The sequence below is a fragment of the Plecotus auritus genome, assembly GCF_963455305.1.
Source record: "Plecotus auritus genome assembly, chromosome: 7".
Taxonomy (NCBI): Eukaryota; Metazoa; Chordata; class Mammalia; order Chiroptera; family Vespertilionidae; genus Plecotus; species Plecotus auritus.
The window spans coordinates 20156412-20181936 of record NC_137774.1 but is presented as its reverse complement, the minus strand read 5'-3'; the positions used below and the strand labels follow the sequence as shown (position 1 = coordinate 20181936).

At 42.0% G+C, this 25525-nt stretch overlaps 1 protein-coding gene and 1 pseudogene across 4 annotated transcripts in view; one reads left to right on the top strand and one right to left on the bottom strand.

Annotated features, from left to right (window-relative positions):
• MAP3K3 (mitogen-activated protein kinase kinase kinase 3) overlaps nucleotides 1-25525 on the top strand; it is a 60609-nt gene that overhangs the window by 16392 nt on the left and 18692 nt on the right. For all 3 annotated transcript variants that reach the window (XM_080681943.1, XM_080681942.1, XM_080681941.1), the window contains exons 3-6: nucleotides 7829-7869; nucleotides 11975-12074; nucleotides 13794-13907; nucleotides 19540-19660. In XM_080681943.1, the coding sequence (XP_080538069.1) occupies nucleotides 7829-7869; nucleotides 11975-12074; nucleotides 13794-13907; nucleotides 19540-19660 (376 nt within the window). The remainder of the gene's footprint in view (nucleotides 1-7828; nucleotides 7870-11974; nucleotides 12075-13793; nucleotides 13908-19539; nucleotides 19661-25525) is intronic.
• Nucleotides 14703-15042, bottom strand: LOC308255072 (small ribosomal subunit protein uS10-like; annotated as a pseudogene). The gene has a single exon. The product of its transcript is annotated as a small ribosomal subunit protein uS10-like (transcript).

Sequence of the window (25525 nt, the reverse complement as noted above, 5' to 3'; positions counted from 1 at the left end):
AAAGAAATATAAGTTATGTTTGCTGTACCCTGGGAAGCATGCAGTCATATTGGGAAATGAGAAATTCATGAAAAAAAGAAACTAAGGTAAATGTGACTGACTATGCCTAAATATATGGTACAAGTAGTGAGTGCTATAGGAAGCCAGGAAAGTGAAAGATGAACTTGGGCCAAGTAGTTATGGAGTCATTTCTGGAGGAGGTGGGTGGCACTTGAACTAGGCTGTAAAAGTTTAGTTAGGTGGAAAGGAAGAAGAGTGGCATTCCAGGTTGGGAAAAGGCCTAGGGAAATGAGTAAAGGCCTAGGGAAAGGAATGAATATGGCATATTTCAGGAAATAGGGTGGACATTGATCTGTCTGGAGAGAGGGTTCCTGTTGAGAACAAGCAATGTGAGATGGATTTAAATTCCAGAGAACTTAGAATGATAGTTGAGAGCTTAGACTTTATTCCATAAGGTCATGGGGATCACTGATTACTTTTTTAATAAGGAAGGGACATGATGAAAGCAGTGGTTAAGATGATTGAAATTGTAGAGGAATGTAAACTATGTTGGAAGGGGGTTGCCAAAAAGTACAGAGTTACTTTTTGGAATCCAGGAGTGAGAGAATAAGGGGCAAAATGAGTGATGATGGAGAGAGTGGGTAACAGAGTCTTAAACCAGAGACCTTTGAAGGGAGAATTGGAACTTGCTGTCTGGCTGTGAGGAGGGGAAAGAAAGGAAAGGATCAAGCAGAACTCTGAGGTTTGAGCCTGTAGCCAAGAGAACAGTGGTACCAAGGTTAGAAATAGCAACACTAAGAAGGGAGACTAGTTTAGGAGGTACTTGATGCAGACTATGTCTAGGTTGAGTTTGATATTACAGTGAAAAACTCAGACTGTGCATCTATATGTGCATGGGGTTTTTGCAGGTTCAGCATCCCTTATCTGCAATTCAGCAATTCAAAAGAGTACTGTAAACTGAAAGGCAATTTTTTATTTTTTGGTAAATTTGTGGCAAACTCATTTGGCAACAAAACCTGGTGTGGCTCAGTTGGTTGGAGCGTCATCCCATGCATTGAAAGTTCTTGGGTGCGATTCCTGGTCAGGGCACATACCCAGATTGCAGGTTTGACATCTGGTGGAGTTGTATGTGGGAGGCAACCAATGTTTCTCTCTCCCTCTCCTTTTCTCTCTCTCTAAAATCAATAAAAATAAAAAACCATATCCTCGGGTGAAGATTAAGAAAACACACACCTGGTCTGGATGAACATAGGGGTTATTTATTTATTTATTTATTTATAAATATATTTTATTGATATTTTACAGAGAGGAAGGGAGAGGGATAGAGAGTTAGAAACATCGATGAGAGAGAAACATCGATCAGCTGCCTCCTGCACACCCCCCACCGGGGATGTGCCCGCAACCAAGGTACATGCCCTTGACCAGAATCGAACCCGGGACCCTTCAGTCCGCAGGCCGACGCTCTATCCACTGAGCCAAACCGGTTTCGGCAACATAGGGGTTATTTAGAGTCTTTATTCCATTTGTTGTGAATATTCATACTTTTCCTTACAAAAACTAGTTTAACAGATAAACCCTAAATTTTAGTGACTTAACACCATATGTCCAATACAGAGAAGGGGAGGACAGGATTCCTCAGTCACTTAGGGACCCTAATTGAGGTTGGCTCCACTGATTTAGAACATGTGGCTGCCAGGGAAGATAGTCTGAAACTCAATTCTGTTCCCAACTCTTGATCAGAACTAGTCACAAAGCCCAAAACTAACTTCAAGAGAGGCTAAGCAATGCAGGGGAGTACGTGAGATTCCTGTGAGCTTTCTACCTCTGCCATGGGAGTGCTGCCCCAGACACTCTCCTCCTGGGGGGAGGTGTCAAATAATACATAGAACATGTACCATACTACCTCTCTAAATCCTAAAGTGCATTCTGAAACACTTTTGGCCCCAACAGTTCTGGCTAAAGGATACTGGGCCTGTATTATTATTTATTGAGCAATTATGATATATCAGTTCTCATACTTTTATCAATTATTTCATCCAGTTCTTTTGATAGCTCCATGAAATAGATACTATCACTATTCTCACTTTACAGATGAGAAAACTGAGTCACAGAGAGATTAGTAACAAGTTCAAGGTTACAGAGCTAAGAGGTTGTAGCGCCAGGGTTTGAAGCTAGTGCTACATTCTTCTTCTTTTTTCTTTTTTTTTAATGTTTTTATTGATTTGAGAGAGAGAAACATCGAGCAGCTGCCTCCCACATGCAGCCTACTGGGGATTGAGCCCACAACCTGGGCATGTGCCCTGATGATGCATGGGACGACGTTCAACCAACCAAATTGCACAGGCCAGGGCTAGCACTACATTCTTAACAACAACATATCTGCCTTAGATGTGTGGCAGACAGATGAGTGTTTTTTTTAATGTCTCCTTTTCCCCCCATTAACCTCTCCCTGGATGAAGTTTTATTTGAGATATTGGAGCTGAATGTAGAGATTTTTTTTATTTCTACTGAGGAGAAGATGTGAGGAGGGATCAATCCAGAGGCCAAAAGTCCAGCTATCAGGACAGGTTTTGTGTTGGGGGAGGGGTGGGAGAGGAAATGAGGAAGAGGAACCAACAAAGAAGCAGAAGTGGTTAGAGTGGTGGTAGGTTCCCTGGGCTGGGATGGAGTCACAGAGGCGCGGTGGGGGTGGCAGGGGTGGAGGAAGAGAAGCTCATGAACGAGGACTTGGCCAGTTTGAAATGCCTCAGAGAGGCAAGGAGAATGTTTGGCAGGAAGGAATTGAATTAAGTTATCTTTATCTGAACTTTCCTTATCCATGGCTTATTCTTGTCAGCCTGAAAAGGGAAACTCTGATTTGGGAATTTGGCAGATTTTGGCACACGGTGTGGTAAGTCGGTCATGAGTATGCTCTGAAAGGCTGTCACCACATCAGAGAAGGGATTCAGAGCACTAGGCTTCTTTGCTTACACTGCTTACTAATCACAAGCTTGAGGAGGAATGATCTATAGTTTGAGACAAAAGTTTAATTCCCTTTTCAACTAAATGCACTAATTTCTGACTAATAGAATAGTGCTTAGATTATGGCCCATCATGAATATATTTGGTTCCCTCAGTCCCAATGGACTGAGGGTATTCCTTCATAGGTGCATCTAATTATTGCCCCAGTTTTAAAATGAGAGCTATTGTTACGTGCTTGTTATTGCTATAAAAAATAGATAAAAATCAACAGAGAAAAATAAACCTAAGGACATCTGGATAAACTATGGACTTTAGTTAATACATTAATATTGGTTAACTAGTTATAACAAAAACAAATGTTCCATACTAATATAACATGTTAATAATAGGGGAAACTGTAGAGGGGGAGTGTGTGGGTACTCATTACTATATCTGTTCAATTTTTCTGTAAATCTAAAACTTCTAAAAATAGAATCTGTTAATAAAAAATAATAATGGAAGACTACACCAAGGCATCCTGGACTGTGAGCAGGAGGAGGTGAAAGGATGTGGTAACTTACTTGCAGGCACAGACAGGACTGCAAGCTGTGGTGAGTACTTGGACTACTCCAGAGCCCGTTGTAGAACTAGAGATAGTGGGAAGCTAAGAGAGGGCATGTCAGAGCCCGGCAGCAGGTGGCAGGCACCATGCTTTGGAGAGCTCTTGCTTTGGTAACTGGTTCATGTTTCAGGGGAAGGAGAAAAAGAAGACAGTGAAAACACTGCTGTCACTTGTTATAAACCTTGAATCTACTAGATAATTTCCTTTGCAGCAGCACCTCCCCTCCTTTCTGCTACACATACACATATCTTCACCCTCACCTAGAATGCAGACCTGGTGGGGCACAGTGCCTTCCCCATTTACCTCCTCCATCCCCATCTACTCACAACCCTAACCACAACCCTCCCTACTGGTCCCCCAGTTTCCATAGCTTGTTGCATGATTGGTACCAGTCTTCTGATTCTGACTCCATTATTACCCTAGATATGGGGATTTTTCCATCTCCTCCATGAGTTCCAAAAAGTAATATCACAAAAGATCATTTAATGGTTTCCTTCTTTCAGTGCTCCCATTGAAGCCCTGCATCTGTGAATAAAATAAACCTCCTTTGCCTATGTAATGCTTAACTTGTAGCGTAATATGGTAGTTAAGAGCTGGGCTTCCTCAATTTGAATCCTGGCTTTTCTTTTACAAGATTCATGACCTTGAGAGAACTTATTTAATTTCATTGTTACTCAGTTTCTTACATAAAATAGGGATAATAATAGTACCTATTGCCCTATCCAGTTTGGCTCAGTGGATAGAGCGACGACCTGTGGACTGAAAGGTCCCAGGTTCGATTCTGGTCAAGGGCATGTACCTTAGTTGCGGGCACATCCCCAGTAGGGGGTGTGCAGGAGGCAGCTGATCGATGTTTCTCTCTCATCGATGTTTCTAACTCTCTATCCCTCTTCCTTCCTCTCTGTAAAAAATCAATAAAATATATTTTAAAAAATAATAGTACCTGTTGTGAGGGTTAGTTTAATTGATATATGTTACACTAGAGGGCCAGGTGCACGAAATTTGTGCACTGGGGTGGTGGGGGGTCCCTCAGCCTGGCCTGTACTCTCTTGCAGTCCAGGACCCCTCCCTCTTTACCGCCCGCCTGCTCACTGCTCCTTACCTCTCGGCTCACTGCTCCTTAGTGCTGCTGCAGAGGCAGAATAGGCTCCCACCACCACCGCTGTGCTCGCCAGCCGTGAGCCCGGCTTCTGGCTGAGCAGCCCTCCCCCTGGTGGTCAGTGCGCATCATAGTGACCAGTCGTTCTGGTCATTCTACCGTAATGGTCAGTTAGGCTTTTATTATATAGACTAGAGGCCCGATGCACAAAATTCGTGCAAGGGGCTCAGCCCCGGATGCCTCTGGCCCCATCCCCCGCCCACTGGTCGTTTCAGAAGGTCATTCCGCCATCCAGTCTAATTAGCATATTACCTCTTTATTATATAGGATTATATAGATAGATGTTTAGAACAAGTCTCAGTATATAGTATATGCTCAATAAATGTTAACTGTCGTCATATGTTATTCATGGATGAAGTGGTCCATATGTTATATTAAGTATGAGAGGTCTATATCAGGGCTGTATTTGGAAGAATTGTCACATCACAGACCTGTTCCTCAGGGAAGCTTTGGTCTCCACTGTTTAGTAGGCGACCTTTTCAGGGCCATTAAGTTCTCTGGCCCCCAGTTTCCTTGTATCCTATTAATAAAAGCCTATGTGGTTATCATGCCCTCACGCCGTGACGCCCTCATGCCGCAACGAGTGATCACCAGGAGGCTGCAGGCGCGCGCGGGTGGGCAGGGCTGCATGTGCACACGGGTAGGCGGGGGCTTGATGCTGCGTGCGCGGTTGCGGGTCCTGAGGCTCCATGCAACCAGGCCTGGGGGTCCCGCAGCTCTGTGTGGCACGGAGGCAGGACCTCCAGCTCCAGCCTACCTCTTTGGGGCAATCCATCGAGGAGCCCCAGATGGGTGGGCAGGGCCTACCTCTTTGGGGCGATCGATTGCAGGGCTCCTGCACTGTGAGAGGGCACAGGCCAGGCTGGGGGACCCTTCCTCAACTCCCCCTCCCCCGAGTGCACAAATTTCGTGCACCGGGCCTCTAGTTTAAAATAATGGGTTAGAGCAGGGGTGGGCAAACTTTTTGACCCGAGGGCCACAATGGGTTCTTAAACTGGACAGGAGGGCCGAAACAAAAGCATGGATGGAGTGTTTGTGTGAACTAATATAAATTCAAAGTAAAGGAGCAGAGGGGAGAGCAAGAGAACCCTCCGCTCTTTCGGCTCCGTGGGCCAGATAGAACAGCCGAACAGGCCGGATCCGGCCCACGGGCTGTAGTTTGCCCACGGCTGGGTTAGAGGATGGTATGCTTATATTTTAATTCAGTGATTCTCAAGGTGTGATTTAGGGACCTCTAAGGGGCTCCCAAGAACCTTTCAGGAGTCCTTGAGGTCTAAACAATTTTCATAATAATACCAAGATGTTACTTGCCCTTTTCAGCCTCATTTTCTTAAGAATCTAAAGTTTTCCACAGGCTACATGGTATCTAATACTACAACATATTGAAAGCAGAAGCTAATATGAGAATTCAGCTGTCTCCTATTAAGCCATGCATTAAAAAGATTTGCATTCTCTCACTAAACCCTTTTTAAAAATTTTTTATTTATTGATTTTAGAGAGAGAGGAAGGAGGAGACAGACACGTCGATTTGTTGTTCCGCTTATTTATGTATTCATTGGTTGCAGCTTGTTGTGTGTCCTGACTGGGGATTAAACTCGCAACCTTGACGTATCAGGACAATGCTCTAACCCAGTAGTTGGCAAACTGCGGCTCGCGAGCCGCGGTTTGCCACTCCTGACTAATGAGTTTGCCGACCGCTGCTCTAACCAACCGAGCTACCCAGCCAGCTCTCACTAAATTTGTAAAAAACATAGTTATTTTTTTAAATAAAAAATGTATTTATGTTAACATGTACTGTTTTTTTATTATTTTAAAATGAATAAAATAAATAAATTTTCTCAGTTTTAATTTCTAATATGGCAAATATTAGATATAATTTACATAAACCAAAGATCTTTGGGGTTCTCCACAATTTTAAGAGTGTAAATTAGAACCACTGGTCCGGTTCTTCAGTGGACTGGAATAGAATTCTAGGCCCCTAATCTCTTGGGAAGAGGAAGTCCTTAAGCATCCATTCTACTTTTCAGACTCTCTTCCTTTTTTGTCTGCTCTGTGTTCCTCATCTTCAAATTCTTTGAAAGCCTCTACTTTCTTCCATGCCATTCTATAAACGTATCTTTCTCAATATGAAAATCATTCATTGATTATGAATTCTTTCTCTTCTCTATATTATTTGTTGATTTCCTAATAATCTTACTTTTCCCCCTTCTATACCTGTTGTTCTGTCATATCTCTTCCCTTTTCCTTTCATTTTTAACTCCCACAAGTTGTTTGTTTGCCCTTCATAATATCTCTTACTCCTTGATTTGTTCCTTAACATTCTAACACTTCTACTTCCTTTTTTTTCTGATATTTACACTCAACTCTGTTCTCCAATTAATCCATTTAATAAATATTAAGGCCAAATATTACATATCATTCTCTTGATTATCTACGGGGTACAGAAACAAGGTAGATGTGATTCCTGTTCTCCCGTAGCTTATAGGCTACCCATGATGGTCATTTAGGATAAAGCTGGGGGCAGTTATAAGATAATTTTTCCAGGGTTCCATGTTATCCCTCTGGGGGTACCCTTGAGAGGATCACAGAAATCAATAGTAGCAGTAGCAACCATTTATTGCATGTCTACTTTATATAAGGCATTTTACTTCTATTATCTTACTTAGTTCTCATAGCACCTCTGCAAATTAGATATATTTAGCCCCATTCTACAGATGGAAAAACCAAGATTCATAGAGGATAAGTAACTTGCTCATGGCCATATAACTAGGAAGTCTCAGTACTAAGATTTCTTTTACTGTTCAGTCATATTAGTCAAGACAAAAAGGAACGGTAATCCTGGACAAGAAATTATATGGAGGGATGAAATGCCAGAGGATAGCAACTAATCTGGGGCAGCCACCTAGGGATCTTGTCCCAAGAGCTTTGTTGCCCCTGAGATTAGAACTGGAAGACTACAACTCATTGGAAAGGGGATGCCCAGTGGGTAGAAACGCTGGAAAAGGACATCAGGAATATTTGCTTAATGTTGCTAAATGACTGCCTATTGCTTACCTGGGAGTAACACATGCCAGAGTACCCGCTAACTTGTCTTATTTCTTTGGCAGAGTGACGTCAGAATCAAGTTTGAGCACAACGGGGAGAGGCGGTAAGTCTGCTGTCTGCTTTCTGATTAGTGGTTGTATCCCTGGAGTGATTCTTGTGGGGTCACTGGCTGGATAATGGGATTGATTGGACATAAAGGGTAAAGTTTCACCCTTGGCTTGGCCTACCAATTGAACCTTGTTTCTAGTCTATATGGAAGCCATTTAAACTGCTGATGTTTTACTCTCCTGCTCTTACTCTGCTACTGTGAGATCTGCTATTTTGCGAGGGGAGGAAGTTAGGACTTCAGCCCTTCTCAGAGTCATAACTTCCAGACACTCTGACACTGTACCACTTGCACGCATTAGAGAGAGTTTAGGATTCTCCTGTGATGTGCCATTTCCATCCCTGGTAGAGTGGCCCTAATTTTGTCCATGTCAGGGGCCAGGGTGATGAATTGGAAGTTTTTTATAATCTAGGTCATGGGAAGCTTCACCAAGTCCCGCAGATGTGAAAGAGTTCAGATCATTTGAGAACATAGAAAGATGGAGTTTTTCAGTCTGTATTCTTTATCTTACCTTGTTAGGGAAGTGAAAGTAATATTTCAAAACCCTGATGTCCTTTTCTCCGTTGTCAGTATTTAGTTGTTTGGTTTTATTTTATTTTTTTGTAGGAAGTTAAGGTAGATGTTCTTAGTGAAGAAAAATATGACTCCATTTAATTTCTCATGTTATTTAAAGAAAAACTTCTAAAAACCATAGATAACTCTGGTCATGGGATATTTGGGACCCTGTGTGTATGTACTAGTATGTGCATAAGTGTGCCTTTCATATCTGTTTCCCACTCTTTGCCTTTCTTCCATTGATATCCCCCATTTTTCTTTGCTCCAAGCATATGGAGAGGTGAAGAGGATACTGCTGAGTATAAGGTCCCCCTACTTTACAAGTTCCTCCAGAGGACCTTAGTTTCTCCAGACATTCTTAGTATTGGCACCTTTCTGCTGCTGACAGTTTTCAGTCCACTTTGAAGCTAGCTCCATAGGATATTTGTGGCTATAGCTCTTCCTTAAAAAGATACATCTACAAACCCACAAGGTTGTCAGAGCCTGCCTGGTGGAAACATTTTGCAAAGAGTGGTCTGCAGAGCCACAGTCTTGCTGCTGCCATGTGGGTTCTAGGGCTCTTCCAGGCCTGGAAGGAAGAAGGCCTTCTGAGCCCTGTCCCCAGCTGCTCCTCTTGTGTCTTGCCAATAGCTGGGAAGTTAAATTGTCACTTCATTATTGCTGCTTTTCACACTTCTGACCTGACTGGGTTTTGGAGGCATGGCCAGACTTGCAGCCCAGTTTTCAGTAGATATGAAATCAAAAGCTCAATTGTGTTGGAGCCTAATTATGCAGTTATGCTCTCCTGAATTCCTGTTCCCAAAGTGGTATGCAGTTACAGTGAGCAGACTTACACTGAGAACGTGTATGTGTTTAGTTTCAGAGAAGCTGCCAGATCGAAACCACAAATATTTAAGGTGGTCAGGCAGGAATGGTCTTTTGAAGCCTTGAGCAGCAGAGCACTGGTATCAAGGTTTTGAAAACTGCATTCTCTTTTTATGGAGCTGTTTTCAGGAGCCATGGCATTTCACTGTTTGTGTACTATGTGTGGAACTGAGGACTTTATAAAGTTGGTGCAAGGAAGCCAAGTTCAAGCTGCTTTGTGCCAGACAGCTCTGGTTTTGTGTATTTCATGTCTTAGGATTTTGTAGAGAATGTTATTGTGGGCTTTCTTTACTTTTTACAGGAAATATAGACAGTATCTATCTAAATAGTCCCTTATAGAATTAAAATTTATAGAAAAAAAAGAAAGAAGTAGTGACTTTTCTCATTCATCTATGCCAAGTATCCATTCTGGAGAGCTGACTTCCCCTTTGCTTTGGAAGGTTGGGGTCCAGACTCCTGACCTTTCTCCCTCTTAACCCCAAGAGGGCAGAAGAGGAGGCCTGTAGATTAGGATCTTCTTCCGTTTGAAAACCTTCATGTCTGGACACTGGTAAGATGATTGTCATGGGTGTTTGATCCCTCTTTGAAACACTGGCCTAAAAATGCTTGTTATTCACTGGGTTGGCAGCAGTTTAGATCTTACCAACTCTGGAAGTCCTGGTTTCTGATCCTGACCAGGCTTTTGGGCTGTTCTTGGGCGCTTTGAATGGCTTGTCTCCAGGCCAAATGCAGGAGAATTTATCTCTGAGCTGATCCTTTTCTCATAGTGTGCTGGGGACATCTGAGTGGTCTTCTGACACTTTATTCAAAAATGCTGGCCCCTTCTGAACTGCTGCTGAGGTCCTGATGAAGGGGGCGGGGGTATGATTTATGATTAGGAATTTATAGAAGTCATTCTCTCAGGCTCCAAAAAAACACTCATATCTAGGTAACCCATATCTAGATAGCACCCAACAGTATTATTGCTTGGGACAGATGATTTAAGGGAAAAAAACATAAGGATTACAATATGTTTGGATTTCCTGATGGACACAGACTAATATATTCAGCAATATAACTTCCAACATTAAAGAAGTTATCTGGTTAGATTTCATTAAAATCCAATAGCATAGATTCCTCTTTCCTGTGTCTTATTGCTTCTTCTTCTGGTTCATACCTCTTCCCCCTCTGGGGAAGCAGGAAAGATGTGAAAGAACAACACACTGCTTCCTCTCAGCATGGAGGAAGGCAAGAACTGTAGAGGTTCCATGGCTGAGTGCTTTACCCCACCACATGGTAGTCAGATTTCATCTAGCCTAGACCTACTAAGAGATGAAGGAAGTTTCAATAATGCATTTTTCCCATCACATTAAGCTTCTTTTCATGTGTTTATTAGCCATTCATAACTCTTCTTTGAATTGTCTCATCATATACTTTGCCTGTTTTTTTAATTGGATTGTCTGTCTTTTTCCCATTGATTTTGCAAGTATTTTCTCCAAGTTTGATATTTTGTGTGTGTATATGTGTGTGTTAATCCTCACCTGAGAATATTTTTCCATTGATTTTTAGAGAGAGTGGAAGGGAGAGGGAAAGACAGAGAGAGAGAAACATTGATGTGAGAGAGACACATCGATTAGTTGCCTCCTGCACGTGCCCAGACCAGGGTCGGGGATTGAGCCTACAACCGAGGTATGTGCCCTTGAATCAAACCCGTCCTTCCGTCTGTGGACCAACACTTTATCTATTGAGCCAAACTGGTTAGGGCGATATTTTCTTAAACTTTGTTGATGATTTAGTTTGTCATCAGAAATTTAAATTTGTTGTCAAATCTGTCTTTATCCTTTTTGTCTTCTCTATTAACACACACAAAAAGTAGAGAGAATATTATACTGAACCTCCATGGACCTGTCACCCAGCTTCAATATTATCAACATTTTGCCAATCTTGTTTCATCTTTTCCCACTTTTAAATTTTGCTGTGATAGTTAATGACAAATCATGTTAACACCTGTATAATCTTAACAAACTGTACAATTCAGTGGCTTCTAATATATTCGCAGAGTTCTTACTATATCCTCCATTATAGGAATTGTTCTTTGAACCAACCTGATGAGTCTTTGTAGAAGAGCATCAATATCAGCACTACTTACATACCCACATGTGTCACTGGTTAATAAACTAATCAGACATATAACCGACTCTAGGGAAATTCCTGTGACTCTATGGCAGGAAATCTCGACTCCTAGGATACTCAGTATTGAGATTCCTAAGACATCTCAAATATGAGCAATGGAAAAAATCTTTCAAGTCTGAAGTTGAGTCACTTAGGAGTTAAGACCATGGTTTTAGGACTGCTACACCAATCTCCAGGTTTTCTTCCTAACAGGAATATTTGGAACATAGTTCTTAAATCTAGGTGTCCTGCTATGATACTGAGCTGTCATTGACAGAAATATCTAAGCCAAAGTGGTAGAGCAGTGGTTGGGACTAAGCAAATACTTGTGGGTACTATTAGCAAACCTGAAAGATGCTTAGAGGAAGAGTGAAAAAATACAGACAGATGAGAGAAGAAAAAGAAACAATAAAGAAAAAGGCAAATTGTGTCCTATATTGAAAAAACACACCAAGATAATCACTCAGAAGTCACAGCTTTCTAAATCCTACGTTAAAATATGCAATTAACCATGCTTCCTATTCCTGTTCAGAATTATAGCATTCATCCGGCCTGTGAGATATGAAGATGTGGAGCGCAAGGTGACAACAGTGTTTGGGCAGCCTCTTGATCTACATTACATGAACAATGAGGTGAGAAAGTAGATGGATGATATGGGGACAACTGTGGGGACAGCTGCCTACCTTTTTTCTCTCCGCTTAGCTGAGGATTTCCTGATTTGTTCTTGTAGTATCATCACATGTTTTCACTTTCTGGAGCTTTTTTTCTTAATTCCAGTAACTCTGGTATCTCTGGTGGGTGCTTTGTTTGTTTTGTTTTGTTTTCACCATATGGGGAGATTACATAGCTATTTTCATTTCCCTTGCTCTTTCAGCGCCGGTAGCTCTAATACTCCATGGTGGAATCAGGTATGGTATCAGAGCCAAGGCTTATATTGTCCCCTTTACATTTTGGAAGTGAACTTTTTCTTTCCAGCACAGACTTAACTAGAAGCAGAGGAACTGGGAAGGTGGAGAAAACTGGTGGTAGAACCTCTATTGACAGTCATAAATGCTGGATTCTTCTCTCAGAGTTTAACTCCTGTTTGTAGCTTGCTTCAAAAGTTAGCACGTACTTCGATTTCTTTGACTCTTCCTCCTCGAGCTACTTGACCAGGGCAGGAAGGAATTCTTTTTTCTTTTTTTAAAATATATTTTTATTGATTTTAGAGAGGAAGGGAGAGGGAGAGAGAAATAGAAACATCAATGATGAGAGAGAATCACTGATCAGCTGCCTCCTGCACGCCCCCTACTGGGGATTGAGCCCGCAAACCAGGAATGTGCCTTTGACTGGAATCGAACCTGAGACCCTTTAGTCCGCAGGCCGATGCTCTATCCACTGAGCCAAACCAGCTAGGGCAGGAAGGAATTCTTTTGATTGTCAGTTAGTTGGCTGCTTTCCTAGCTATAAGAAAGGTACTAGAGGCTGCAATCTGTTTAGACTGGTGCTTTGCATTAGTCTGAAAGGTAATGTGTTTGTGCCTAGTAAAGAGAGTATGTCTAGAGCAGTGATTTCCCACCTTTTTCAGCTCATGACATGCATACACTAATTACTAAAATTTTATTTTATTTATGTTTATATATTTGTAATAGTTTTATTAATAATTCACCTACCATAAAATTTACTCTTTCCAACCCTGCTATGTGGTCTAAATTTGTGTCCTTATTTGAGTAACAGTTTTCATCCTCTTCCTGCATCCCTCCTCCACCTGTGCCTTTTCTGCTTATTTCGTTAATGTCAGACAGGATTCTACTGCTTAATTTGGAAAGAAATATGGGGACTATAGCTGTTTTGGGGGGTGACCATAAATAACACAAGAGATCTTTTTTGAGCAGTGAAACTGTTTTAAAATTGAATTGCGGTGCCCTGACTGGTTTGGCTCAGTGGATAGAGCGTCGGCCTGCGGACTGAGAGGTCCCGGGTTCGATTCCGGTCAAGGGCATGTACCTTGGTTGCGGGCACATCCTTAGTAGGGGGTGTGCAGGAGGCAGCTGGTCGATGTTTCTCTCTCATCGATGTTTCTAACTATCTATCCCTCTCCCTTCCTCTCTGTAAAAAATCAATAAAATATATTTTAAAAAAAATTGAATTGCGGTCATGGTTGCACAACTCTGTAAATTTACTAAAAATTATTGAATTGTACATGTAAAGAAAAGGAAATATCTCTATAGTTTCAATGCGATCTTTTAAGACCCCATAGTATCCAATGAGATTGTTTTCTTCCAAACTTATTTTTATTTTTTGTTTATTTTGCTTATTTCTGCAAACTAAAGACTTTAAATGATTTCCTTTTTTTGTGTCCTGTGTCACAGCTCTCCATCCTGCTGAAGAACCAAGATGATCTTGATAAAGCAATTGACATTTTGGATAGGAGCTCAAGCATGAAAAGCCTTAGGATATTGCTGCTGCCTCAGGACAGAAACCATGTAAGTAGCCCCTGTGATAGCCTGGCAGCGGAAAACAAAGCTTGCTGTCCTTCAGGAGTTCACCTTGTTTCCTTGACAGAATTTTGTGTTCCTCAGCCACTACAAAAGTGAAAACATAAGCATAGTCACTGTGTCAGTGGCCAGTTAGCTTTCTACATTTGATTTCACTGCGAAGCCAGATCATCAGTGTTAAAGTTGCAACTAAAGATTACTTGACTTGTGGTGTGGGAGGAAGGAAAACATTTTATAATAAAGGATTTTTTTTCTCTATATTTATGTCCTTTCAATTAGATTTGGACCCTAACGAGAGATTTGATTAGTGTGGGGAGTGCTGATAAGCAAAGGCTACTAAGGATTTAAGACTGTCATGCTTTATAAATCCCAACTCCTCAGCAACTGTGCCTTTCCCTTGGGACATATATAGGAAATAAACTTTTCCTTCTCTTCATTGGAAGAAAGGCCATTGGGCTATAGGGCTCTTGTAACTTACCAGCTGCTGCCTTACCAAATGGCAGGCAATCAACAGGGACTGTCAGAAGTGAGGAGTTATTCTTTATGCAATTTCCTTTCCTAAAGGGTCTCTGGGGGACTACGTTCCACAAGAATGCTTGTAAACTGGGTCTGGCTTCTAATCACGGATTCTTCTACCAGTTTTCTTCAGATGCATGTTCCCAGTGGTTTCTTGGCACTCTTTCCTTTCCTTATGCTTGAAGACAGCCAGCTGTAGACAGCTGACATTGCTGTATGAGAGCCATGGGTGCACTATACCAGGACAGAATTTAGATGGAATGGTGCTCAAGCATCTGCAATGGTGACTTCAACCTCTACTGATGGAAGTAATCTGGTGAACAAAGGAACTGTGCAAGTCAGTGAGTCAATTGTGGATCCTCATCTGAAAGCGATCCCAAGTCTTAGAACCCTCTTCACAGGGAGTTTTTCTTGTAGTGATTCTCAGAGTCTTGGTAGGCACCTGAACTGGTCCTTTCACTTTGAGATTCTTTTCTGTTGAACCTCTGATCAAATGAGCATACACCTTCTCCAAAGGCTTTACATTGAGGCTGGTTAGAGTAATTGTGATTTAGTGAATCACCACCTGTGGTTCCACGGGTGTCTTTTCAGTACCTTTAAAAGCCATGGCTGTGGCACAGCTGCCTGACCAACTTGTTCCTGGGTGAGAGTGAACAGTCGTGAGGCAGGAGCAGGAGTGGGAGGGACAGAGCTGCATTGCAGCTGCAACCGTGTCTTCCTCCGACCATTTATTTTTTAAGAGACGTATGGGGTTGGACGGTCCTATTAATTAGGAGGAGGCACAGGAGAATGCAGTTAGGGAGCCTTAGAATTAAGAAGACATTTTCAGATATTACAGATGTGTCCTTGTGCATGAGGATTGGTCTTCTCTATCCCAAGTGTGTCTTTTTAAAAAAAGATGTTTTGGAAAGTATTCTGAAATAAAAATACATACTTTATTATTTCATTTCTCTATTTAAATTTCTCACCTGCTCTTTACAGTTCTTCCTTATTGCCTGTCATATAAAATCTACATTTAGCCTAGCACTCAGGATTTATCACCCAACTACCCTTGTTTTTAATTCCCCAGTCTCATCTTTCCACATTCTTCCTTATACTCCCCCATTCTTCAGTTCTTCCTTCCTCTTTGTCATACCATGGCCATTACCTTTTAAAAGGATCTAGCCTGATATACCCGCTACAATTTAGTTAATATATTGACTGAGGCCATTTTGTTTATTCCCTATTAGTTTAATCATTGGATGTAATTTGCACACCACTTTATAGGTTGCTTAATAATTATCCTCTAGTTGTTGCATATTTGTAACTTTTACCCTAACAGATTATACAATCTTCATAATTATAATTTATAAGGATACATAATTCCCTTGAGTTGGATATACCATAATTTAATTAAATAACCATTTATGTTATATTAGAGGCCCAATGCACAAAGATTCATGCAAGAATGGGCCTTCCTTCCCCTGACTGTCAGCACCGCCTTCGCTCTGCCTCGAGCCACCTTTCCACCTTCCCATGCTGCCCAGTGGCCCGGAGTGGCTGGGGTGGTGCAGAACACCTGCGTCGTTGCCATGGCGACGATGCAAGCGTCCCGCCCCACCCCTGGCTGCTTGGCCCCTGCGTATACAAATTAACCTTCCATCTTTGTTGGGTTAATTTGCATACTCACTCCTGATTGGCTGGAGGGTGTTGTGAATGTATGGTCAATTAGCATGTTACTCTTGTATTAGGTAGATTGGGGAACTTAAGCTGCTATTATTTTTTGCATTTATAAAGTTGTGCATTTAAGACTAACCGTGAGTGATAATGGTGGTGATTATATCTTTCCTTGGGAATTTCCTCAACTAGACTTCAAGCTTCTTAATAAACAGAAGTATGATTCAAAATTGCTATGTGCTCAGGAATCCCACTTCTAGAACAGTGCTTCTCTGTCAGTGATGCTTCACTCTCACATCAATGTTTCTCTCTCTTTAAAACAAAAACAGAAAAACATGTCCTTGGTGAGAATTAAAATAAATAAATACTTTTCTAAACATGTGTGCATCTAACTCTTAATTTATCTTTCTGTTCTTGATCTTCTTAAAACTTTCTAGACCCAGGTTTTAAACTTAGCATTCTTTTGTATCTGCATACAAAAGTTTACATATATAATCAAAGTCTGCAAAGTATTGAAGAGTAGAAGTAATTAAAACAGGTTTATTCACCTAATCTCAATATGGATTAGCTCCTTGAATATTGGTGGTATATAACAAAAAGAAAAAATAATTTATATAAGGGTTGTAAACATGGCATCCATTATTCAAGTTGCACAGCTTCAAAACATTTTTAAAAGTTTTTAATAAATTAATGTTAAAGCTATAAATTTATTAAATAACCCGCCTAGATGCTTCTACACCTATCATCACTATATTCATGCAAATGTCTCTTGGTGCCACCATTGAAGCAGAGCACTGGTGGTACTGTTTCTCAGCTCGTGTTCCCATGAACCTAACTAAAGGAAGTGCGCGCGCGCGCGCGCACACACACACACACACACACACACACACACACACACACGCTTCTCCCCCCCCCCCCCCGTGCAGAATTGAATCCATTTATTCCTTTTGTTTGATGCCACCAAATCTTGTATCAAGATAGTAGGTTAACTTTTATAACCACTTTGTCTGCTAATCTTCTAGGTTCCACTCACTGCAATCTTTATGTACGTGGTTCCCTGGTAATGTTGCATGTTGTTTGTGTCAGCCACACATACTGCTACCCACAGAATCCTTCAGTGAAGTTTTTATTGAATGGTCAAATGCCACATTCTGTTTGCTATCTTTAGAATGTTCTGCTAGCTACACCCTTCACACCTCTTGACTCTCTTTTCACTCTTTACAGTCCCCATTTTTTTTCCTAATCCCACCTTCCTCCTTCCTCTTTCCCACTTCTAAGTCTTATTCAAGGTTCCCTGAATCCTTGCATCAACCTCATTTTTGTTTGCTACACCATTCTCTTTTATCTCCTTAAATTGGGGTTTTCAAATTTGACTATTACAAACACTTGGGAAGATTTGAAAAATGACAATCTTTAAGCCCCATCCTCAGTTGGTCTAAAGTGTCAAAAGCCTCATGGACAGTTCTGATGGGTGGCTAGGGTTGACAACTGTTGCTTTAAATTGAAGCATGACTCACCTTCTAAGACATTGCTGCTCAAAGTATGGACCATGTGCCAGCAATATCACCTGGAAGCTTGTTAGAAATGCAGATTCTCAACCCCACCCAGACCTACTGTATCAGAACCTACTTTTTAACAAGGTCCCAAGTGATCTGTGTACACATTAAAGTGTGAGAGCCTTGCTTTGAAACCTTTATTAATTTCCCTTCATCTGTTTTCCAACCTGTTGCCACAACTTCAGCCTCTTTTTTTGTGTGTTTTTTTTTTTCTTTTTACAAATCTATACTTACACTGGCTGTTGAACCTACTTTCCTATCTCAACTTTTAGATTTTAAAATTGAGAGTTTAGAGTATATGTTCTTTGATACATTTCTATTTCATGTTGCCAAGATTTATTGAATTCCTACTATGTGTAAGACCCTGTGTCCAAGCAGGTGTCCTTGGGGTGCTCATCATGCAGCTCTTCTGATTGCAGGGCTGTGGCCTTCGCTTGCCCTTCACTGGCCTTTGCCTCAGTATGTGGCTTTGACTTTTTCCTTTCTGACTCTCAGCAGAGAGCTATTGCACATTGGAGGCTTCAGCAAGAACATTCACTTCCCCTTGGTTCTGACTTCCCATTAGAGCAATACAGTTTGTCAAGACAACCTGCATGTGAAAAGTCTGGTGTGGGGAGACTAGAGGAGGCTGCTTGGCAGCTGAACTCACCCCTGAGAACGGGAAGCCTTTTTCCTGGAGGACAGGATATAGTTTGTTTAGGTCAGAGTTTTTTTTTTTCTTCTGGGAGGTAAAAGGCAGATGTAAGTAGAAACTTTGACCCAAAATATTGACCCAAATAAATGGCCCTGAAGAAAAGGGCTATTTCTTGAATTCTGGGAATTTGTATCAAGGGGGAAATCTGGCCTTAACATTGCTGAGACCCCTGCTGCCACTATAAATCCCAAGCTCCCATTTCCACTCTCGGTAGTGCTCTGTATATTTGTAAGCACATCCTGACTTCACTTGCTCACCACCAAACTTCAGTTTTAAGCTTTCTCAGTGCAAGGATCCCCCTTTATTGTTTTGTTTTCCCTCTAGGGCTTGGCTGGGTCAGTGCAGAAGTTGGGGGTCAGGGTGGTAACGCTGCTGATCCTGTTTTGCAGTCCTTGACCTCTGGCAGAATAGAAATAGCCTTTTCCAAATGAACACAATTCTGAGATGGTTTACATGTAAACTCCAGTAATATGAAGCAACTGAGATCTTACCTTAATTTTCAGGGAGTGATTATGGGAAGAAATAGCATATCAAGTTACTTTTTTTAAAGATTCCTATTGCAACAATCCTAACCTCAAGTATTCTTTTTTTTCCCCTTCCCCACTGCTCAAATATTCTTCTTTTAAAATATATTTTTTATTGTTGATAGTATTACAGATATCTCCCATCCCTCACCTTTACTCTCCCTCCTCCCAGCCCCTACCTACCCCCCTCAAGTTACTTTTAAAAATACATATTTATCAACCAGAATTTTGTTGGGCAGGGAGGTTGCCATCATTCTCTATTCTGACCCCCCACTCGGCAGGTGGTCTCACTGCTGAAATAATTTCCTGCTTTTCCTGCTATTCTTCCCAAGCTCTCTGGAGAATTTTATGAGAGGGTATTTACAACTCTTTTCTGTTTGGCAGATTAATAGAGGAATGCCTGTTATTCCTCCGTGTCTGGGTCATTGCCTATTAAATTGGGGCACTGGATCTCAGTGCTCATATGTCAGTGAAGCCATAAAACTACATAGAGCAAATAGTGATTTTCCAAGACAGACTGAGGAATGAAATTTGGAGGAAAGCTGGGTAGCTGTAGCTCATGTATTGAAAGCATGAAGGCAGCTGAAAATATGTGGATTCTAGGTAAGGGTGATGGGGTTTTTCTCAGCCCACCTGCTTAAAGATATCTCAGTCTTTTTCCTCTTATCTTGCAGACCAGTTCCTCTCCCCACTCCGGGGTGTCCAGGCAGGTGCGGATCAAAGCTTCCCAGTCTGCAGGAGATATAAATACTGTCTACCAGCCCCCTGAGTCCAGAAGCAGGCACCTCTCTGTCAGTGAGTATTTTACTCCTTTTTTTCTCTCATCTAATTAATCTGCCCATATTTTTAAAAATTATTCATTAAAAACAATCAGCAAACATTATTGACTGCTACTCTGTGCAGAATAATCCTCTATGCCTTTATTTGGGAAAAAGGAATAAAATATGACTGGGATGGTATTGTGATCCTTAGGAAACTTACACTGTAAGATGTGATGGCGTAATCAAATTCCTTTTAAATATCTCTGAAAACGTGATCTCCTCAGACATCTTTGTGAAGCCCTCCAGCAGCAGTCTACCTTCATTTTTGACCATTCTTTCCCCAAAGGATCGTGGAATTCAGAATCAGGTCTCAGTTTGACCTCAAACCTCTTGCCTGTGATTCCTGAGGAGTCCCTGTGCTTAGAGGTAGATGCTGACCAATGAAACTCCTGAAAAGTCAAATTAAATTGTCTGGGTAGGACAAGAGACTGTTGACATAGTATATATAATTGGCTAATTAGGAAGAAAGCTGTGTAGCTGCTGCCAGGTCTCCCCAGGAAAGAAATCTAAATCATATCTGTGCATTATACCAGGTAACCCCATATTGCTCTGGATCCTAGTTCCTAGAATCTGAGGAAACGGGCCATTTCTTGAATTCTGGGAATTTGTATTAAGGGAGAAATCTGGCCTTATCAAACATTTGTGTTGAGCCTACTGTCCTAAGTTGCTGAGACCCCTGCTGCCACTATGAAACCAAGTTCTATCCATACAGGGAGAATTGCATCAAACTAAACTGCTCTCTGAAGATCTTGAGCTGAGCTTGGTGAGGTCTGAGCATTGGTCTTGTTGCTAAGCTTGTCTGTGAGTGATAAGCCTCCTGAGGGAGTAGCAAGAAGAATACGTTGCTGAGGCATTGACTTCGACTCACTGGGTAATTTCTTGAACTCAAACAAGCACTGGTAGTAAGGGTTGCCAAGCTGAAAGTCTGTGTATAAGTTTCATATTTCTCTAAAATTATTGATAATTGGCAGCTGTGTTTTCAATAAGCTGGTTGAGGAGAGAGAGCCAGGACCCCAGCAAAGAGACTGTCCAGAGCATCTCTGGCCTTGGAGATTGAGAGGCTGGGAGGGCAGCATTGTTCATTTGTGGAATAAGCAGTGAGAATTGACTTGGGGCAGTGACGAGGCCTTCTTTTCCTAGGCAAGTGCCTGTGATTTGTATGTGGAAGCAGGAGCTAAATGCTGGGCCATTGTTGTAGGGAGTCATATATGAAATTCCTTGTCTGAGAATGCTGAGAAATAAGATTTCTATGAAGTAGTTCCTGATTATCTAGAGAGTGGGCAATACAGCCTCCCAACACAGATAGATCCTGGGTTCCTTCATTCAGTAAGCATTATGTACCAGCCATTGGGCTGGGATGAATGCTACAGTGAAGGCAATAGAAGGCTAAGGATGGTGGAGCACAGAGGAGGCAGTCAATAACCAACTCTGCCTAGGACTTTGGAGAACAGCTTTTACAGAAGAGGAAACATCAAAGCTGACAGACAAAGGAAGATTTACTGAGTTTAAAGTAGAGACATATTCCAAACACAAGAAAGACCTCCTGCCAAGCACGATCACAACAGAAGGTGGTGAGATCCAAGAACCCAGGTGGTTTGGAGTGGTAGATGTGACAAGAGTAGTGGGCAGAGCCTGCCAGTCTTTCTATAAAGCTGAGAAGTGGCAAAGATTATTTCTAACTGGGATGACCTGGGAAATGCATTCTGGCGAGGAGCTGTTTGAGCTGATCTTTAGAGATTATGGAGGATTTCCATAGGCAAAGATGAGGGGAGAGGGCTTTTCAGCCATTTGCCTATGGAACTCTTACTTATCCTTTAGATTGGCTGATGTATTTGGAGGAAAAATAGAGTGAGAAAGGATGCCTGGACCACTTTCTGAGGAGCCTTGACTGCGCTTGAGGCTTTGGTAGGCAGTGGGAAGCTGCTGAAAATGTTGACCATTTCTACCCATCTCCATTATAATGCTTATCACATTATCTTGTTATCTCCCTGTCAGACTGCATTTTTATTCATTCATTTATTCATTCAAGAAATAATTGCCAAAGTATCTGTGTGCCAGCAACATGAGAATAAAAAGGACATAGCTCATGTCACTATTGCCCTTACAGATCTGTGGGAAGACAGACATCTACGTGTCATGTTATGACTAATGTATAATTATAGACTATGACTAAAGGTGTATGGTGCTGTGAGCACGTATGACAGAGGGATGTGGCCTGATTTGGGGGCAGGAAAGCCTTAGGCTATAACCCAGAGCATGAATGAGAGTTATACAGAGGAGATACAAGGAAGAGTTTCAGGCAGGGAGAGCCTGATGGCTGAGGGAGTTTGGTGTGTTTGAGAAACAAAGAATCCTGAGGGCTGGAGAGCTGAGAACAAGAGGAAGGGGGACAGGCTGAGTCTGGGGAGGGAGGCAGAGCCTTACAGAATGTGATGAAAATTTTGATCCTTATATTGAAAGCAATGGGAAATCCATTGTAGGGTTTTTAAGTGAAAAGGAATGAGTGACATGACATACTCAGATTTACTTTGAAAAGATTGTAGCTTTGAAAAGCTACAGTGTGGAGAACAGATTGGGGTGGGGCAAGAAAGGATCTAAGGGAACCACTGGATCTAATGCAGTGGTCCAGATGAAAGAAGACAGAGCTTGGAATAAGTTAGTGACTTTAGTGGAGAGAGGAAGGAACAGGTGGATATGAGACATTTAGAAAGTAAAACTGACAGAATATGGCATTGCAGTGGTTCTCAAGGTGTGTTCTGGGAACTTTGGGGTGGTCCCTGACGTCCTTTCAGGAGGTCTGTGAGATCAAAACTGCTTTCATAATAGTATTAAGAAATGATTTGCCTTTTCACTCACTCCCTCATGAGTTTTCCAGAGGTTACATGCCTGAGGCAATGTCATTTCTCTGGTGGGCTAATGGAATGTGTGCCCTGAGTATTACTGTGTTTTAAAAATTTCTGAGCTTTGCCCTGGCCAATGTGGCTCAAATTGGTTGGGTGGCCGAAACCGGTTTGGCTCAGTGGATAGAGCATCGGCCTGCGGACTGAAAGGACCCGGGTTCGATTCCGGTCCAGGGCATGTACCTTGGTTGCGGGCACATCCTCAGTGGGAGGTGTGCAGGAGGCAGCTGATCGATGTTTCTCTCTCATCGATGTTTCTGGCTCTCTATCCCTCTCCCTTCCTCTCTGTGAAATATCAATAAAATATATATATATATATTTTTTAATATATTTTATTGATTTTTTACAGAGAAGAAGGGAGAGGGATAGAGAGTTAGAAACATCGATGAGAGAGAAACATCGATCAGCTGCCTCCTGCACACCTCCTCCTGGGGATGTGCCCGCAACCAAGGTACATGCCCTTGACCGGAATCGAACCCGGGACCCTTCAGTCCGCAGGCCGACGCTCTATCCACTGAGCCAAACCGGCTTCGGCTAAAATATATATATATATATTTTTAAATATATTTTATTGATATTTTACAGAGAGGAAGGGAGAGGGATAGAAAGTCAGAAACATCGATGAGAGAGAAACATCGATCAGCTGCCTCCTGCACACCCCCCACTGGGGATGTGCCCGCAACCAAGGTACATGCCCTTGACCGGAATTGAACCCGGGACCCTTGAGTCCGCAGGCCGACGCTCTATCCACTGAGCCAAACCGGTTTCGGCTAAAATATATTTTTTAAAAAAAATTGGTTGGGTGTAGTCTCATGCACTGAGGGCTTGCCAGTTCAATACCTGGTCGGGGCACGTGCCAGGGTTGTGGGCTTGATTCCCCAGTAGTGAGCGTGCAGGAGGCAGCCAATTGTTGTTTCACTCTCGCACAGGTGTTTCGCACTCTCCCCCTCTCCTTTCTTCTCTCTCTAAAAATCAATTTTAAAATCTTTTTTAAAATTCTGAGCTTTAATTTATAATACCGTGAATATCGATATAATCCACATAAATAAAAGCTTTTTAGTGTCCTCAATTTTTAAAGTATAAAGGTGTTCTAAGACCAAAGGGTTTAAGAACCACTGTGGTATTGGATTGAATTTGCAGGTGTTGAGAGAGCAGGAGATAAGCTTTATGGATGTGTATAAATGGCACTGCCTTTTAGCCTGACAGGAACTGCAAAAGAGGGCCTGGTTGGGGTTCTGAAAAGGGACAGACCTGATGTTTTAGACAAGTTGAATTGGAGGTGCTTTGAGACAGCCAAGAGGAGATATCAGATACCCATTTGATATGTTAGATACACAAATCTCTAGCTCATAGGGGAGAAAATCAGGGGTAGTGAAAAAATTGGAAATTGTCAAATTGAAGCCATGGACCAAGAAGAGAGTGCCTAAACAGACAGTAGAATGAGAAGAGAAGGGGGCCTAGGACTGAGCCTTAAAAACCCAGACCCTCAGTGGCCTATTAGAGGAAGGTGAGCCTATAAAGGTCACAGGAAAGGAGTGACCAGAGAAGTAGGAGGGAAAGTAGGAGAGGGCGGGGAGGGGGCTTTACATACCAGCCAGGTTGGAAAGGACAGACCAAGGGTAAGAGACATAAAGTTGTCATTTTCATCCATAAATTTCTGAGTGCTTGCTATGCTGGTACAGGGTAAAGCTTTCTGGAAGTAGAAGGGAACATTAGGGGAGGAGTCAGGGTCAAAGCATGAGGGAATGGAATCCTAGCAGTAAAAATAGGGTCAAAGGCAAGCCTTAGTGATTCAACCCCCCCACCAATAGAAGGGGGATTCTGTGCCCTCCTCCCCCACCAACAGTTAACATACCTGTGAGTATTCAGTAAGAAACTGAACATGTAAGTCATTCAGCTGTCACTGAAACATCTTCATGATGGGGAAGTGCAAGATAGCCCAATCCAATTTTAGACAGTTCTACTTATTTGCAGTTCTTCCTTTTTTTAAAAAAAAAAAAATTTTTTTTTATTGATTTCAGAGAGGAAGGGAGAAGGAAAGAGAGCTAGAAATATCAATGATGAGAGAAAATCATTAATCGGCTGCCTCTTGCACGCCCCCTACTGGGGATCTAGCCCACAACCCAGGCATGTGCCCTTGACCAGAATCTCAAGACCCTTTAGTCTGCAGACTGACGCTCTATCCACTGAGCCAAACCAGCTAGGGTCCTCCCACCCCCCATTTTTTTAAAGATTTTTAAAAATTTATTTTTAGAGAGGAAGGGAGAGGGAGAGAGAAAAACGTCAATGTGAGAGCAAAACATTAATTGGTTCCCTCCTGCACAATGCCCAACCAACTGAGAGCCACACTGGCTAGAGCAACTCTTCCTTATTTTGAATTGAAAATCTGCCTCACTTTACTCATTGACTTCAGTGTTGCTTTCTTAAGCAATATAGATAACTTGAAACCAGCTATCATGTTCATCTTTTGTTTTTGACATCATAATATACATACCTTGAATTACAATTTTTTTCAAGACAGTTAATCTGTTAAACTAATTCATGCCAAAACACAAAAACAAGCCAACCACCCCCTCAAAAACAAAAAACTACTAGGTAATGAGGTAACCCAAAAGAGAGACCCCAGTCAAGACATGGGATTTCCCTATGTACGTGAAGATGCTGCATCTTCCTCCTATCTTTGCCTATAGAAATTGTACCCACTTTTGAAGTTGAGCTCAGGTGCCATTTCTTCCAATATACATTGGGTGGTGCCCTTAAGCCATGTAGCTAGCCAAGGCTCAACTCAAGGATTGTCTCTCAAATTCTGACTCTCATTTGGTCTAATCAAGGTTTCCTTAAACCAGCGGTAGCCAACCTTTTGGACCTCACGGACCCACAGACCACTGGTTGGTGACCTCTGGTCTAATGCATCTCAAGCGCTTTGGCCTCTGTTTTTA